Raw genomic sequence first — 12,460 nt, forward strand, 5'->3', positions numbered from 1 at the left:
GGGTCGGTCAGCTGACGCTAGCTCTCAGCAGGACCGACGGTTTCCCAGCGGCAGAGACGATCTGACGGTCGGCCAGGATGCCTTTCTCCGAGCTGTACTTTAACGTCGATAACGGCTACCTGGAGGGGCTGGTCAGGGGGTTCAAGGCTGGAATACTGTCGCAGGCCGATTACTTAAACCTGGTTCAATGTGAGACTCTGGAAGGTGAGCTAAAGTAGACTGAAGCTAACGGCTGAAAGCTAACGCCAGCTGTCATTCTCGGCGCTATAGGCTAGCTTAGCTTGGGTTGAGGAGCTTTTAACTGCGCTTGCAAAGACTATTTTTCTTGTTTTTGTTATGTTTATTAGTCATGAAGCACAGAACAGTAATTTGTGCAGAAAATATCAAACAATTGTAGAGGTTCTGGTTCAACGATGCTAGCCTAGCATTTGTAGTAGTTAGCTAGTAGCTAGCGGTTATATTCGACAGGAAAATGTTCCCCCGATTATCAACTGTTGGGCTTTTTAGAGGAAGTAAGGCAGCCTCTTTTTCAAATCAGGTTTGTCTAAAGGTTGTTTTATTCACTGCCACCATTGCATTTTATCACATTAGGGTTTATAAATCGATCTACATGTGAAAAGTTTACGTTCAGTCATATTTAGTGTTCTTAAATCCAGCCCTTATTAACAGTGTTAAACTCAAATGTCTGCTTTAATTTTCTTTTTTATTCATAACCCCTGCAGCTTTGCTAATTTCATTCCATCCAAACACAGTTATGTGAAATAACAAATATATGCTATATCATGAATACCTTTTTTTTTTCAGTGTGAATTAAACACAAACTTGATAGTTCAGAATTGTGGGTTACACGATGTGCCTTTTGATTTGTTAAAGCAAAGCTCATAAAGAGCAAGTTATGCTCAGCTGAAATAATCATAAAAGCCTTTAAGAATGTGTGGAGATGTCCTAGATACTAATATTCACACTTAACCTGATATTGTGCGCGTTGCACCAGGTTTTGTTTGCTTCTGATGTCTAGAGATGTTACTTTGCAATCAGACCCTTAAAACAGTTTGTATGGAAAAATGTAAAATTTTAATTGTTCAGATGATCCCTTACCCTCTACCTTGGTCTTCAAAGTTTGCTCAAAGACCATTAATACTGCATTCTTTTTTTTTTTTTTGTCCAGCTGTGGATTTGGAGTATTTGTAGTGTCTTGGGATCATTGCCATGGTAAAAACAATACATTGATGAATTGATGTAACAAGTGCAGATGCTAGAGCTAATCTTCTCAATGCTTTGGAGCATGTGCAGTTCTTTTTTTCTTTAAGCATGATCTCCAGCTATGGTGACCATCATTGAACCCCACATGACTGTTGATACTAATAGTTGCATTTCTGCTGCCTGTTTTACAATTTATTGATGGTTATTACTACCAGAAACCTTAAATTTAGGTTCATCTTGACATTTGTTGTCTTTGATAATGTAATTTTTAATTTCATGCTGTTTACTACAGATTCTGTAGTAACAGTTTCTGTGTTGCCCACATGCATTATTTTGGTTGCCATGTTTTTTGTTTGTTTTTTTCCTCCATGAGGGGAGGGGTGGCCTAGTACTGAGAGCAGAGCACCTGCATCCTGGGAAAGACTGCAAGTTCCCTGGGTCAAATCCCACAGACTGCCACTCTGGGTCCCTGAGCAAGACCCTCAGCCCCAGAATGCAGTCCACCGCTCCCTAAGGGATGGGATAAATGTAGCGGACATATTTTACTGGAATGTAGAAAGTTGCAATAACAAACGTGATAAAAAAAGCACCATATTTTTTTTTTAAGCAAATTAAGCTTAACGTTTACGAAGGAACCTTGTGAAATAAAGAATATGACAGTCAAAAGACAACTTTAACAAATCACTTTGTTTTTTTGGGGTTTATCGGAGCGTCTTTTTGGAGTTTTGCTGTGACTAATTTTGAATTAACATGATCTAATGAATTAAAATGTTTCTTAGAAGCACATTCTTATGCCACCCAGGGTAATCCTTGCGTTTTGTCCTGCAGACCTGAAGCTCCATCTGCAGAGCACAGACTATGGCAGCTTCCTCGCTAACGAGGCATCGCCGCTCACTGTGTCGGTCATCGACGACAAGCTGAAGGAGAAGATGGTGGTGGAGTTCCGCCACATGAGGAACCAGTCGTACGAACCTCTGGCCAGCTTCATGGATTTTATCACGTGAGTGGAGATCTGCGATTGAGGATCAGTTCTGACATCTACCTGGCTTCTTGTTTTTCAGTTACAGGCACAGTTCATCCATAATGTTTAAATCAGAGCTTCAACAGACAGGAAGTATTTACCGATTCAAAATCTATATTTTCTTTCTAGCACCAATTAGCTTTGCAAAAAGAACCAAAGAGATTATAAAGCATTTTTATGCAAATGTGCAACATTTTAAAAGGGTATTTCTCTGCACTCTCTAAAGACATTTGTTTTGGTGCTAATCTAAACCCATAAAAAACACATTTCTAAAGTTCTGGTTCTTGGGTTGTGTAGGTACAGCTATATGATTGATAATGTCATCCTGCTGATCACGGGCACCCTGCACCAGAGGGCCATTTCTGAGCTCGTACCAAAGTGTCATCCACTGGGCAGCTTTGAGCAGATGGAGGCGGTCAACATTGCTCAAACCCCCGCTGAGCTCTACAACGCCATCCTGGTGGATACACCTCTGGGTATGTAAGGCCACATGAACTCACTGACTGGAGGGGGTGCTGAGTAATCTCTCGTGTAGAAACTCATCATTTAGAACTTTTGTTTCTTTTTTTGTTGTTTGTTCAGCTGCGTTCTTCCAGGATTGTATATCTGAGCAGGACTTGGATGAAATGAACATTGAAATTATTCGTAACACACTTTACAAGGTAAAGCCTGTTGAAAATTATGCTTTATTTATTATGCACTTACAATTAGGGACTAAAACTTAAGCTGTATGAATAGACAACAAGACACCTGTCTCCATTTCAGTTCCTGAAACAAGTTTCTGTGTTTGCAGGCTTACCTGGAGGCTTTCTATAAGTTCTGTTCTAACCTGGGAGGAACGACCGCGGACACCATGTGTCCAATCCTAGAGGTGAGTTCAAATTGCAAGCAGAATAAAGTACAGATGATATTTGGAAATTTTGGAGCTGAACGTGTTACATTTTATATTTGTTGCTGTTTCTGCTGCAGTTTGAGGCTGACAGAAGAGCTTTCATCATCACCATCAACTCATTCGGTACAGAGTTGTCCAAAGAAGACCGAGCCAAGCTCTTCCCTCACTGCGGCAAGCTTTATCCGGAAGGTCTGGCCCAACTGGCTCGTGCCGATGACTACGAGCAGGTCAAGGCTGTCGCTGATTATTATCCTGTAAGTCCTAAAACCTGTAATGTAATACTGTCACCTGCTTAAATCTTCAAGGAGCTTCACTGTCCGTTGTTTTTTTTGTTTTTTTTACAGCAGGGGAAAGTTATTAATATACAATATTTCTTATTGGTAAAAAATGGCTTTAAGGTAAACAGTTTGTTTTAGTGGCTGTGAAACTTGTTTTTTCTATAAAAACAAAGCATAAGATCTGAATTCATTCATATCAAACATTCCAAATCAGTATCGACAACTAATGTGTTGCAGAGAAGGTTCACCAGGGGGCGCTGTTTCACGTCCCGTCTATTTACACCCCTATTTCAACATTTATTTTAATATGTAATAATATTTTTGCATCAACCAACAAATCTTTGTACTTGACCTTGTTCTCAGTGGTTTTCCTCTTTGCTGCATGTCTTTCTGGCATTTTGGTGGTTCTTACTTTTTATGAGTTGATTATCAACATATTACGATGAAAGCTTGTTTCTAATTTTTTTTCTTCTTGTTTTCAGGAATACAAGCTGCTGTTCGAAGGCGCCGGGAGCAACCCAGGAGATAAAACCCTGGAGGACCGCTTCTTTGAGCATGAGGTGAGTCATTGTTCGTCCGTTTTACAGAAATGGCCTCGCTCTAAGAACAGATCATCGTTCCTGAATCATAGTCATGGGACAGATTTTCGCAAGAAAAAGGTGACAGAAGTCGACAGTGTGTGAATTTCTTTTACCAGTAAACAGTCTGATGTCCAGTTTTGGTTAAATTTAGTGCCTTGCTCTCCCAGGTTGATCACGTTTTGTAATATTTGATTTGATTCCAAAGTAATAATAAAAAATCTTTTTATCCAGTATCCAGAAGTGTTTCTCAAACGAGATTGTTTTTGAGCAGAAATAACAAGATAATTAGGAAAGTGTATTCATGTTTATTTTCGCCATTTAAACCCCACAAATAGTCACATTTTCCAGGGAATTAATAGCAAAATAGTAAACCGTAGCTGGAAAAATGTTATATCAATTAGAACAGTTACTATTTTGTTTAGTTTCTTTGACTCTTGAATGTTGCGTTTGAGTTAAATCTTGCATCGGCTCTGAGATCAACATTGTTTTTTGGTTTCTGAGCTTTCTGCTGTAGGGTTTCACTTGTTGTCACGCGTCTACAAAGTCCCAAAACAAGTAAAGCTGAGGCTTATGGATAGGGCTGCAACAACAATTTATTATTAAAAGCGTTGGAAATGAATTTTGTCATCGATTGACCATTTAGTAGGTATTTATTTCAGACACACAAGTATATAATAAATGACGTATATGTCCATGTAACAGAAATTAAAACAGTCTGAAATAGGGTGGAATGGACAGAAGCAATAAGCTTACAATACCCACCCTCCAAAGCCAATTTACATTGGACTAAAAAGCAAAAGGTTAAAGAAAAAAACATGGCTACCTTTTTATAATACATACCAACATATGATTTTAGGAAAATTATTATTCTACAATAATATTTTGAAAAAAATGTAATGCACCCAATATCTTACTACTCTTAATTGCATTACATGATTCATAATTTTTAATCACATTATTCTTAAATATGTTTTTAAACCTTGTTAATGTTATACAATCTTTTAGCTCCTGATCTAATTTGTTACATACATCAACTTCAACAAAAGAAATACAATGTTGTTTTACATTTGTTCTTGCTTTTGTGAACATTTTATACATATATATATCAATATGTTGTGTCCCACGATTAATGCGTCACTCGCAATGTCGCAGAGCCGCTTACCTCACCTGCAGGCGCCAGTCAATGCTGACTGGCTGCACAGTGATGTGAACAAGGCAGAGCAGAGACGGCATTTTCAAATGTTGCTTTTTTTTTGTAGTACGTTCTTCAAATGACAACACAGAGAACACGGATGGAACCAAGTCCTCAAAAGTTGGGGAGCATGTCGCAGTTCACAAAACCTAAACATAAGTAACATGTGAGATTTGACACGGAATGTGGCGGGGTTCTACTATGCTTGGTCAAACATAAATGACTGGCCGAGGCCGGAGAACACTTTAGTGAAATTTATTCACCTTTTTTTTTTCAGGTGAACAAAATATGGCAGATGCAGAATATATACAAGGACATCCAAGGCAGGTTAAAATTAGACAAAAACAGTACCTTTCATGCAACAGTCAATCACCGTCAGTGTGACTTCTCAGGAGTCTAGCCACAGACTGCCTCCCCGTGGAGCAGATCCCTGCTTTTAAAGCCACAGGCTCGCCCCACAGGAAGTCCAAACAAGCAAACAAAAAAAACAAGCAATTACTTCTAACTCAAATTTTTAAAGTATACAAAATAATGGGAGAAAATAAACTTGTAATCAAAAATACAATACTCAATTTAACAGAAAACACTCTGTACTTCTGATGACATCATGTGACTCCCTCCCGGCACACCACAGTCCGGAAACAACCCCCTGCTTGAAAATAGAACTGGGAAAATGTTTGAAGCTGAAAATAAAAGGTTAGAATGAATGCTAACTGAAGCAGGAACACCGCGTGTGCACCCACGATGACGGATGCTGACACGGACTCATAACTAAGTCCCGGCTCGTGAAGGCTACTCCGTCACACGTCACGAGAGCTTCACTTTTACAGAGGACCTGAAAAAACACGGAGTCATTAGTGAGGGTGATAGGAGCTCAATAACAGGGTAAGTCGTTACAATATCTGACGGTTGTTCCGTTTCAAAGTGAGGAAAACACCAACAGCGCTCGGCTCGCGGGCTGTGAGCGGAGTCCTGCGCGGCGCCCCGAAGCCCGACTATAACTGAACCTGAACGTCAGCCTGATGGCTCGTCTAATGCGGCTGTTAGCTGGTTAGTGACAGGAGCTTGTTTACATGTTTGGATTATTCTGAATTCACCGTTTATTATGGGCTCAAAATCAGATTATCTGATCGTGACGTGCGTTTACTCGCACTGAGCTTTATCCAAAGTAGAAACTCTGACTATAGCAGAGTTGAGTTTCCATAAAACAACCACAGAAGTTTTGTACTTTTTTCTTTGGGAAAAAAACAATAAACCCGGTGGTGTGTTGGTTCTGACTGTTATGAACACACAGAATGGACCCGCAGCAGGTTCTGAGATGGTGGAGAACTCCTGTTGTTGAGAGAACAGGAGTAAATGATGATTATCCCAAAATTTTCCGTGCTGCACAGCGCTGCGGCCCCATCCTCCACATGCAGGCGCTGTAAGTTCATGAGTTAATCGGAACAAGTGTTAGATGGACACTGATCACCAGGCCTCTCAATCGGAATACAATTTAATTCTGATGGTAATAATTAACCATCAGACAGCTAATTAAGTTTTAACTTGCTGACAAAGTTTGAGTGAAGGTACTGTATGGTAGAGAGGAGCAGGGTTCTAAACCAACTTTTCAAGAATCAAGAGTCTTTATTTTTGTTCATCCATAATTCAATTTTGGACACTCAGAATGATAAGAGACAGACCCAAATTAAAAATGCTTACAGAAAAACGAGACACAAACATCCCTAAAGGACACCATCAAAAATGTAAAACCCTCAGAAGAAATAAAAAATATCTAACACCCAGTTTGACTCTTCCAAGGATGTTTATTCTATAAGTTTGTCTTATTTTTCTTTGAGGAAAAACATGTTCAAGGACAAATGTAGCATGTAGTATTTGCATAAAATGCAGCTTGTGCTGAAACGGCCTGAAATGGGCTGCTGGTTTATTTGATTGTGTTTTTGCATTAGTTGCATTGTTATTCCCAATTACAGCTAGGCGCACTAGAACAAGGGTGAGGTTGAACCAAACCGCATTGACACCCCAGTTTTACAGCTTCTCTCCTTGAGTCGCTGTTCATATCGACAACATTGGCAATTAAATGATTGAGTTACAATCTGGTCAACATAAACTTCTTTATTTGAAGCAAAAATTATTTATTATCTAATATTATGTAACCAAAGTAGCAACTTGTTTTTCTGAGCTTATTGGCTCTATCAGTCTTTTACCGACTCTGTGCTCTTTGAACCATAATTACTGCTTGGAGCTGCAGTCAATGACAGGTGCTCTTTGCTCACTGGAGAACGGACGCTATGCTGCCCCCTGGAGCCTCCTTAGGGAACTGCATATGATTTAAACTGTCCACCACTGAGCGAGATGTTGAGACGCAGTAATGCTTATACATTTTTAAATGTTTTGACAACTTTATTTTTTATTTACATTTTTTTTTTAATTTGCAGCCCTGTTTCTAAACAGAAAATGACTTAGTTTTTGTAGGAGCTCGTGAAAAGGACTTCAAACCGTAATGTTGGGGATTAGTTTTAGAGGTTTTCAAACTTAACACTGTGGTGGACCTTAACACTGGTAAGCAGCTGTTTAGGTTTTTCCAACAACATTTGACGCTTTGACACTAACTGGTTGAAGCAGCAGGCAGAGGTGAAGTGAATGGGGCCTTTTAGCTCTCTCTGAGTTGAGTCTAATTTAGTTTAGTCAAATGGCGATGACCTCTTGAGTTCGAGCCTCTGATTCTGACGGATTATGTGGATTTTTCTTTTTCATTGTTTTGAATATGCAAAATAAGTTCTATCTGGTACACAGTCACTGTTTTAAAATGTTTGTTTTGCTGTCTCCTACCTGATCACCATTTCCTCCTTTTTGTCGTCTTTGATGCTTGCAGGTGAAACTGAACAAGCTGGCCTTCCTCAACCAGTTCCACTTCAGTGTCTTCTACGCTTACGTCAAGCTGAAGGAGCAGGAGTGCAGGAACATCGTGTGGATCGCAGAGTGCATCGCCCAGCGACACCGCGCCAAAATCGACAACTACATTCCAATATTCTGAGCTTGTCGATCCACCCGCTCTTCCCACCTTCTTCCCTCTATCATTTCATGCGGTCTCTTGTCTCTAGTCATTGTCTGGTGGTAAAGAACCTAAAACCTGGATCCAGAATTGGCTCTCAGTCGGTTTTCTATGTGGTGAATTCTGTGCTTTAAGGAATCACCTGAGTGTTGTTCGGCAGAGGGATTCGGTCCCTGTTTTGAACCTATTTGACTTTCAAACACTCGTGTGATTGTTTAGACTTTTCCGAGCTCCGGGTGCTCCAGACGGCACGCCATGTCCTCCTGATCCTCCATCTGGTCAAATAAACTCAAGCTGATATTTGCAATTTATTAAAACCAGGATCAAACTGGCACACTTGAGCTTGGGGAAGCTTTTGATTTCTCTTTCTTCTAGTTAACCAATGACAAGATGGCTTTAACTGAAAGTTTTCACCTTACATCTTATAACATTATAAAAAAGAAAAAGAAAACATTATATACAAATCTGAATCCTTATTCAGCTCAAAGCAGATGTACATGGAAGCATTCCTTTACTCTGTCGAGATGTCGGAGTTCTTATTTATTTTCTGTATGTTCGCATGTCTGGTAATTACTGTCTTTCCCTAACAGAAATAATGAGTGACACGAATGAGTCTGATTAACTGTTCAAATAGATTGTGAAATATTAAAATAAGAGCTGAGCTGTAGCTTAAGTCGTCGCTGTCACTCCTCCCTCCTGTGTTTCTGGATTAAACCGTCTTGTGGGTATAAAAAATGTTTAAACTTTACAAGATATATATAGATATTTAAAGAAATGATTTTGTGTTCTAATGCTGTATAAAAGTTGATTTATTAATGTTTGGATATGTTGTGAAATGTGCATTGTAAATGTGACAATAAACAGACTGAACAGCTGTGGTCTGAAGAAGTGAAACGGCTTGGAATCATTCAGCTGCCAGATTCATGCGGTCAGGACTCAGGATGTTCACTGAAAATGTTTTAAGCTGTCAAACCAGAGCTGATGATATATTCAAATCAATCATGTTTAACACCAGGTTAAAATCCGACTTTTTCAAACATTTTTATGTTGATGATGTGTCATGATTTTGACGGGTTTGGCCCACATGCAGATCATACTCGGGAGGCAAAGCGCAGTTTAAGTCATTTATTGTAATATACAGTTAACACAGGGGTGAGTGTGTGGATTAACCACAACGAGGCAGCACCAGAGAGACAAGACCGGGGCGAGAGGTAGAGGGTTAGACAGTGCTCAGGGAACAGAAGGTGCGAGAGTGAGGTGGAAGCTTACCGCTGAGTACGGAAACCTAGCCGGGGGGAGTGGAGCAGAGAGACGGGTGGGCGGGCAGCACCGGTGGTGGGAGCAGTGGTCCGTGGACAGCTGGAAGAACCTGGGGAGATCCGGTGAGGTCCTCGGCTTGGTAATACCAAGGGAGCCTCAGAGTGGGATACGAGCAGAGAGAGGGACAGGAGACTTGACCAGAGATGCCTTGGGTATGAGGGATCGCTCAGGAACGGGATCCGGAGCGGTCAGAGCAAGAAAGCTTGACTTGGGATGTCAAGAGCACGAGGGAGCGCTTACAGCTGGATCCAGAGCGTGAGGCTACCCGAGAGAGACAGGAGAAAAAGATTACGTAAGGAACGAGAGAGCTGTCAGAAGACTGGTCAACTGAGGTGTACCACACTAGGTTAACACTCTGGCGTCCTCCAGCTGTCAATGGACTTGAGAGCACGGGCTTGATCTGGGACACATGGAACGTGGTGTGGAGGGAGACTGAGGCGGACGTCTGTGGGACTGATGGACTCAATGGTATATGGGCCAGCGAAGCGAGGAGTTAATTTGCGAGGGGTGGATCTGGTGGGGATGTCCCGGGAGGATAGCCAGACTCACTTACCAGGGCGATAATGGGGGGCAGGAGTTTGCTTCTGGTCAGTGAATCGGCGGTTCTGCTCAGCAGTCCAGTCGAGGGCCTGGATGGTCTTAGACCAGAACTGCTGGCAGGGGCGACGTTGGTGCTCCACGGATGGGGAGGAGAGGGGCGATCAGACTGTATCCTCTGATAAAGCGGCGATAGAAATGAGCAAAACCGAGGAAGCCGTGGAGCTGCTTCCGTGTCTCAGGCAGGTGCCTGTCGAGGACTGCCTTGATCTTTTCTGGGTCTGATCAGACCCGCCCACCCTCTAGGATTAGGCCAAGGAAGGTTACCAAAGGCTTGTGAAATTCACCCTTCTCAGCTTTCAAGAACAATCTGTTATCGAGGAGACGTTGGAGGACCAGACTAGGGTGACCAGACGTCCCCGATTTCTGGGGACTGTCCCCGTTTTGGACCACCTGTCCCCGGAAATGTCCCCGATTTTACCGATTTTTCCAAGTCTGTGCTTTTTTTGAACATGTTTAACACCTTTTCACCTCACATCACCACAACCCATGTTCTTGTCCCAAACAGGCTCTATGCACAGCTCCACTTCTTTTGAACTTCAGCAGCTCCTTTGTTTCCTGTCTTTCATTTCTGGTCAGACTGATTAATCCAGGTGTGTCTGACCTCAGTAACCAGACAGACACACCTGGATTAATCAGGAAACACATGAGCTGCTGAAGTTCAGGAAGAAGTGGAGCTGGGCAGTGGGAGAAATTAATCTGCGTCTTTGAGATGCACAGTACCCTGATGCGGTCAGTTGACAGTAAGAAACATGCATCATCCTTTACATGCAGGCTTGACCGCTACTTTTTGATGTTAACACAGAAAAAACTATTTCTCATAGGAATGTAGACGTGAACAGAATAAGTATTTGTTGCACTTTTTTGAAAAGGAGGGGGAACTCTGTCTCCACAGACAGCCACAGGCTAAATGTTTGTATTTACTGGTTCTTCTTTTCCTCATGTCACTCTCCCCTTAGGAGGCGGCAGAGCTCTTTGGGTCCCACAAAATTGGAAAACCCTGCTAACCACTCTTGACCCCTCCACTTTGCCCCAACCCAGAGACACAGTTCTAGTTTCTATTAATAACACTATTTATTGATTTAATTAATCTTAGGATGCACTAAAGGTCTGGAGAGGCACATTCCTGGCTTTTACACTGGATTTTTGTTGTTTAAATATTAACATGTATAAAAAAAAATGAAACCATTACTGTCCCTGTTTCCTGATTTCATCTTGATGAGATGAATTGATTTTTATCCATGAGCAAGAAATGTCCCCAGATTTGATTTCAGAAATCTGGTCACCTTAGACCAGACGCACATGGCATTGGTGCTCTGCAAGGTCACGGGAGTAAATCAGAATATCGTCTAGATAGTAATAGTAATATCATCTTTATTGTCATTGAAACATACAACAAAATTTGTTCTCTGCTTTTAACCCATCACCCTTGGGGAACAGTGGGCACTGAACATGGCAGCCCACTGCTATCCAAGGGTGATGGGTTAAAAGCAGAGAACAAATTTCATTGTAATGTATGTTTCAACGACAATAAAGATATTACTATAACTTTCCGTTTTTTCTTTATGCATCATCAAGATTTTGTCGCAGGGGTTCCTCCAGTGAGTTCTGAGTTCTGGGGGATTCTAAAGTGTTACCAAGCCAGACAGGATAAACAGCCCCTCCAGGGAGTTCTGGGTCTTCTCCCAGTGGGATGTGCCCAGAAACCCCTCAAAGAGAAACACCCAGGGGGAATCCTGATCAGAAGAACAACCTCAACAGACTCCTTTTGGGAGCAGAGAAGCAGCACCTTTATTTTGTCTGTATATAAAGTTCTTGAAATGGTTGGATACTGGATTGAGGTGAGAAAACTGTAAGTCCAAAGCAAATCTACAGAAGACCTTCAGAGAGCCTGTAGAGCTTTTAATGTTTCCTTGATGTGGAAACCTTATCCGACCCAACTTAGTTTATTCCTGAACAATGTAGTAACTTGTTCAGGAAAAAACTCTGGCAAAAAACTTGTTTTGTTCAGGAATGTTAAGCAAGAGTAATTTATATTTTTCTGTGAAATAGGATTTTTAGAAAAAAAAAAACAATTCAAATGTGTCAATGTAAGCTTTTAAAAAACAACTGCAAAATACTCATATTAGTATTTTTTTTTTTTTAAACAAGACCAAAACCCAAATTCAATAAAAGTTACATAAAACAGCGAGCCTCGGTTTGGCCCGTTTCCATTGGGCGACAAGCTGTACTCTGTTAGATCTGATTGGGTCCAATCTGGCAGTTCTGCTCCAGCTGCTGAATTAAAAGCCTGCAGGCCTCAGTTTCCCTTCCCTCATCAG

The 12,460-nt window shown here is 41.2% G+C and overlaps 1 protein-coding gene across 1 annotated transcript; it reads left to right on the top strand.

The window, feature by feature from the left end:
* Positions 1-9,116, top strand: atp6v0d1 (ATPase H+ transporting V0 subunit d1). Its single transcript, XM_036135918.1, has 8 exons — positions 1-204; positions 2,032-2,203; positions 2,522-2,700; positions 2,807-2,886; positions 3,018-3,095; positions 3,194-3,370; positions 3,877-3,954; positions 8,043-9,116. The coding sequence occupies exons 1-8, from the start codon at positions 78-80 to the stop codon at positions 8,202-8,204; spliced, it is 1,053 nt and encodes a 350-aa protein (XP_035991811.1). The 5' UTR covers positions 1-77; the 3' UTR covers positions 8,205-9,116.
* The last annotated feature ends 3,344 nt before the right edge of the window (positions 9,117-12,460 follow it).

The sequence above is a fragment of the Fundulus heteroclitus genome, chromosome 4, assembly GCF_011125445.2.
Source record: "Fundulus heteroclitus isolate FHET01 chromosome 4, MU-UCD_Fhet_4.1, whole genome shotgun sequence".
NCBI lineage: Eukaryota > Metazoa > Chordata > Actinopteri > Cyprinodontiformes > Fundulidae > Fundulus > Fundulus heteroclitus.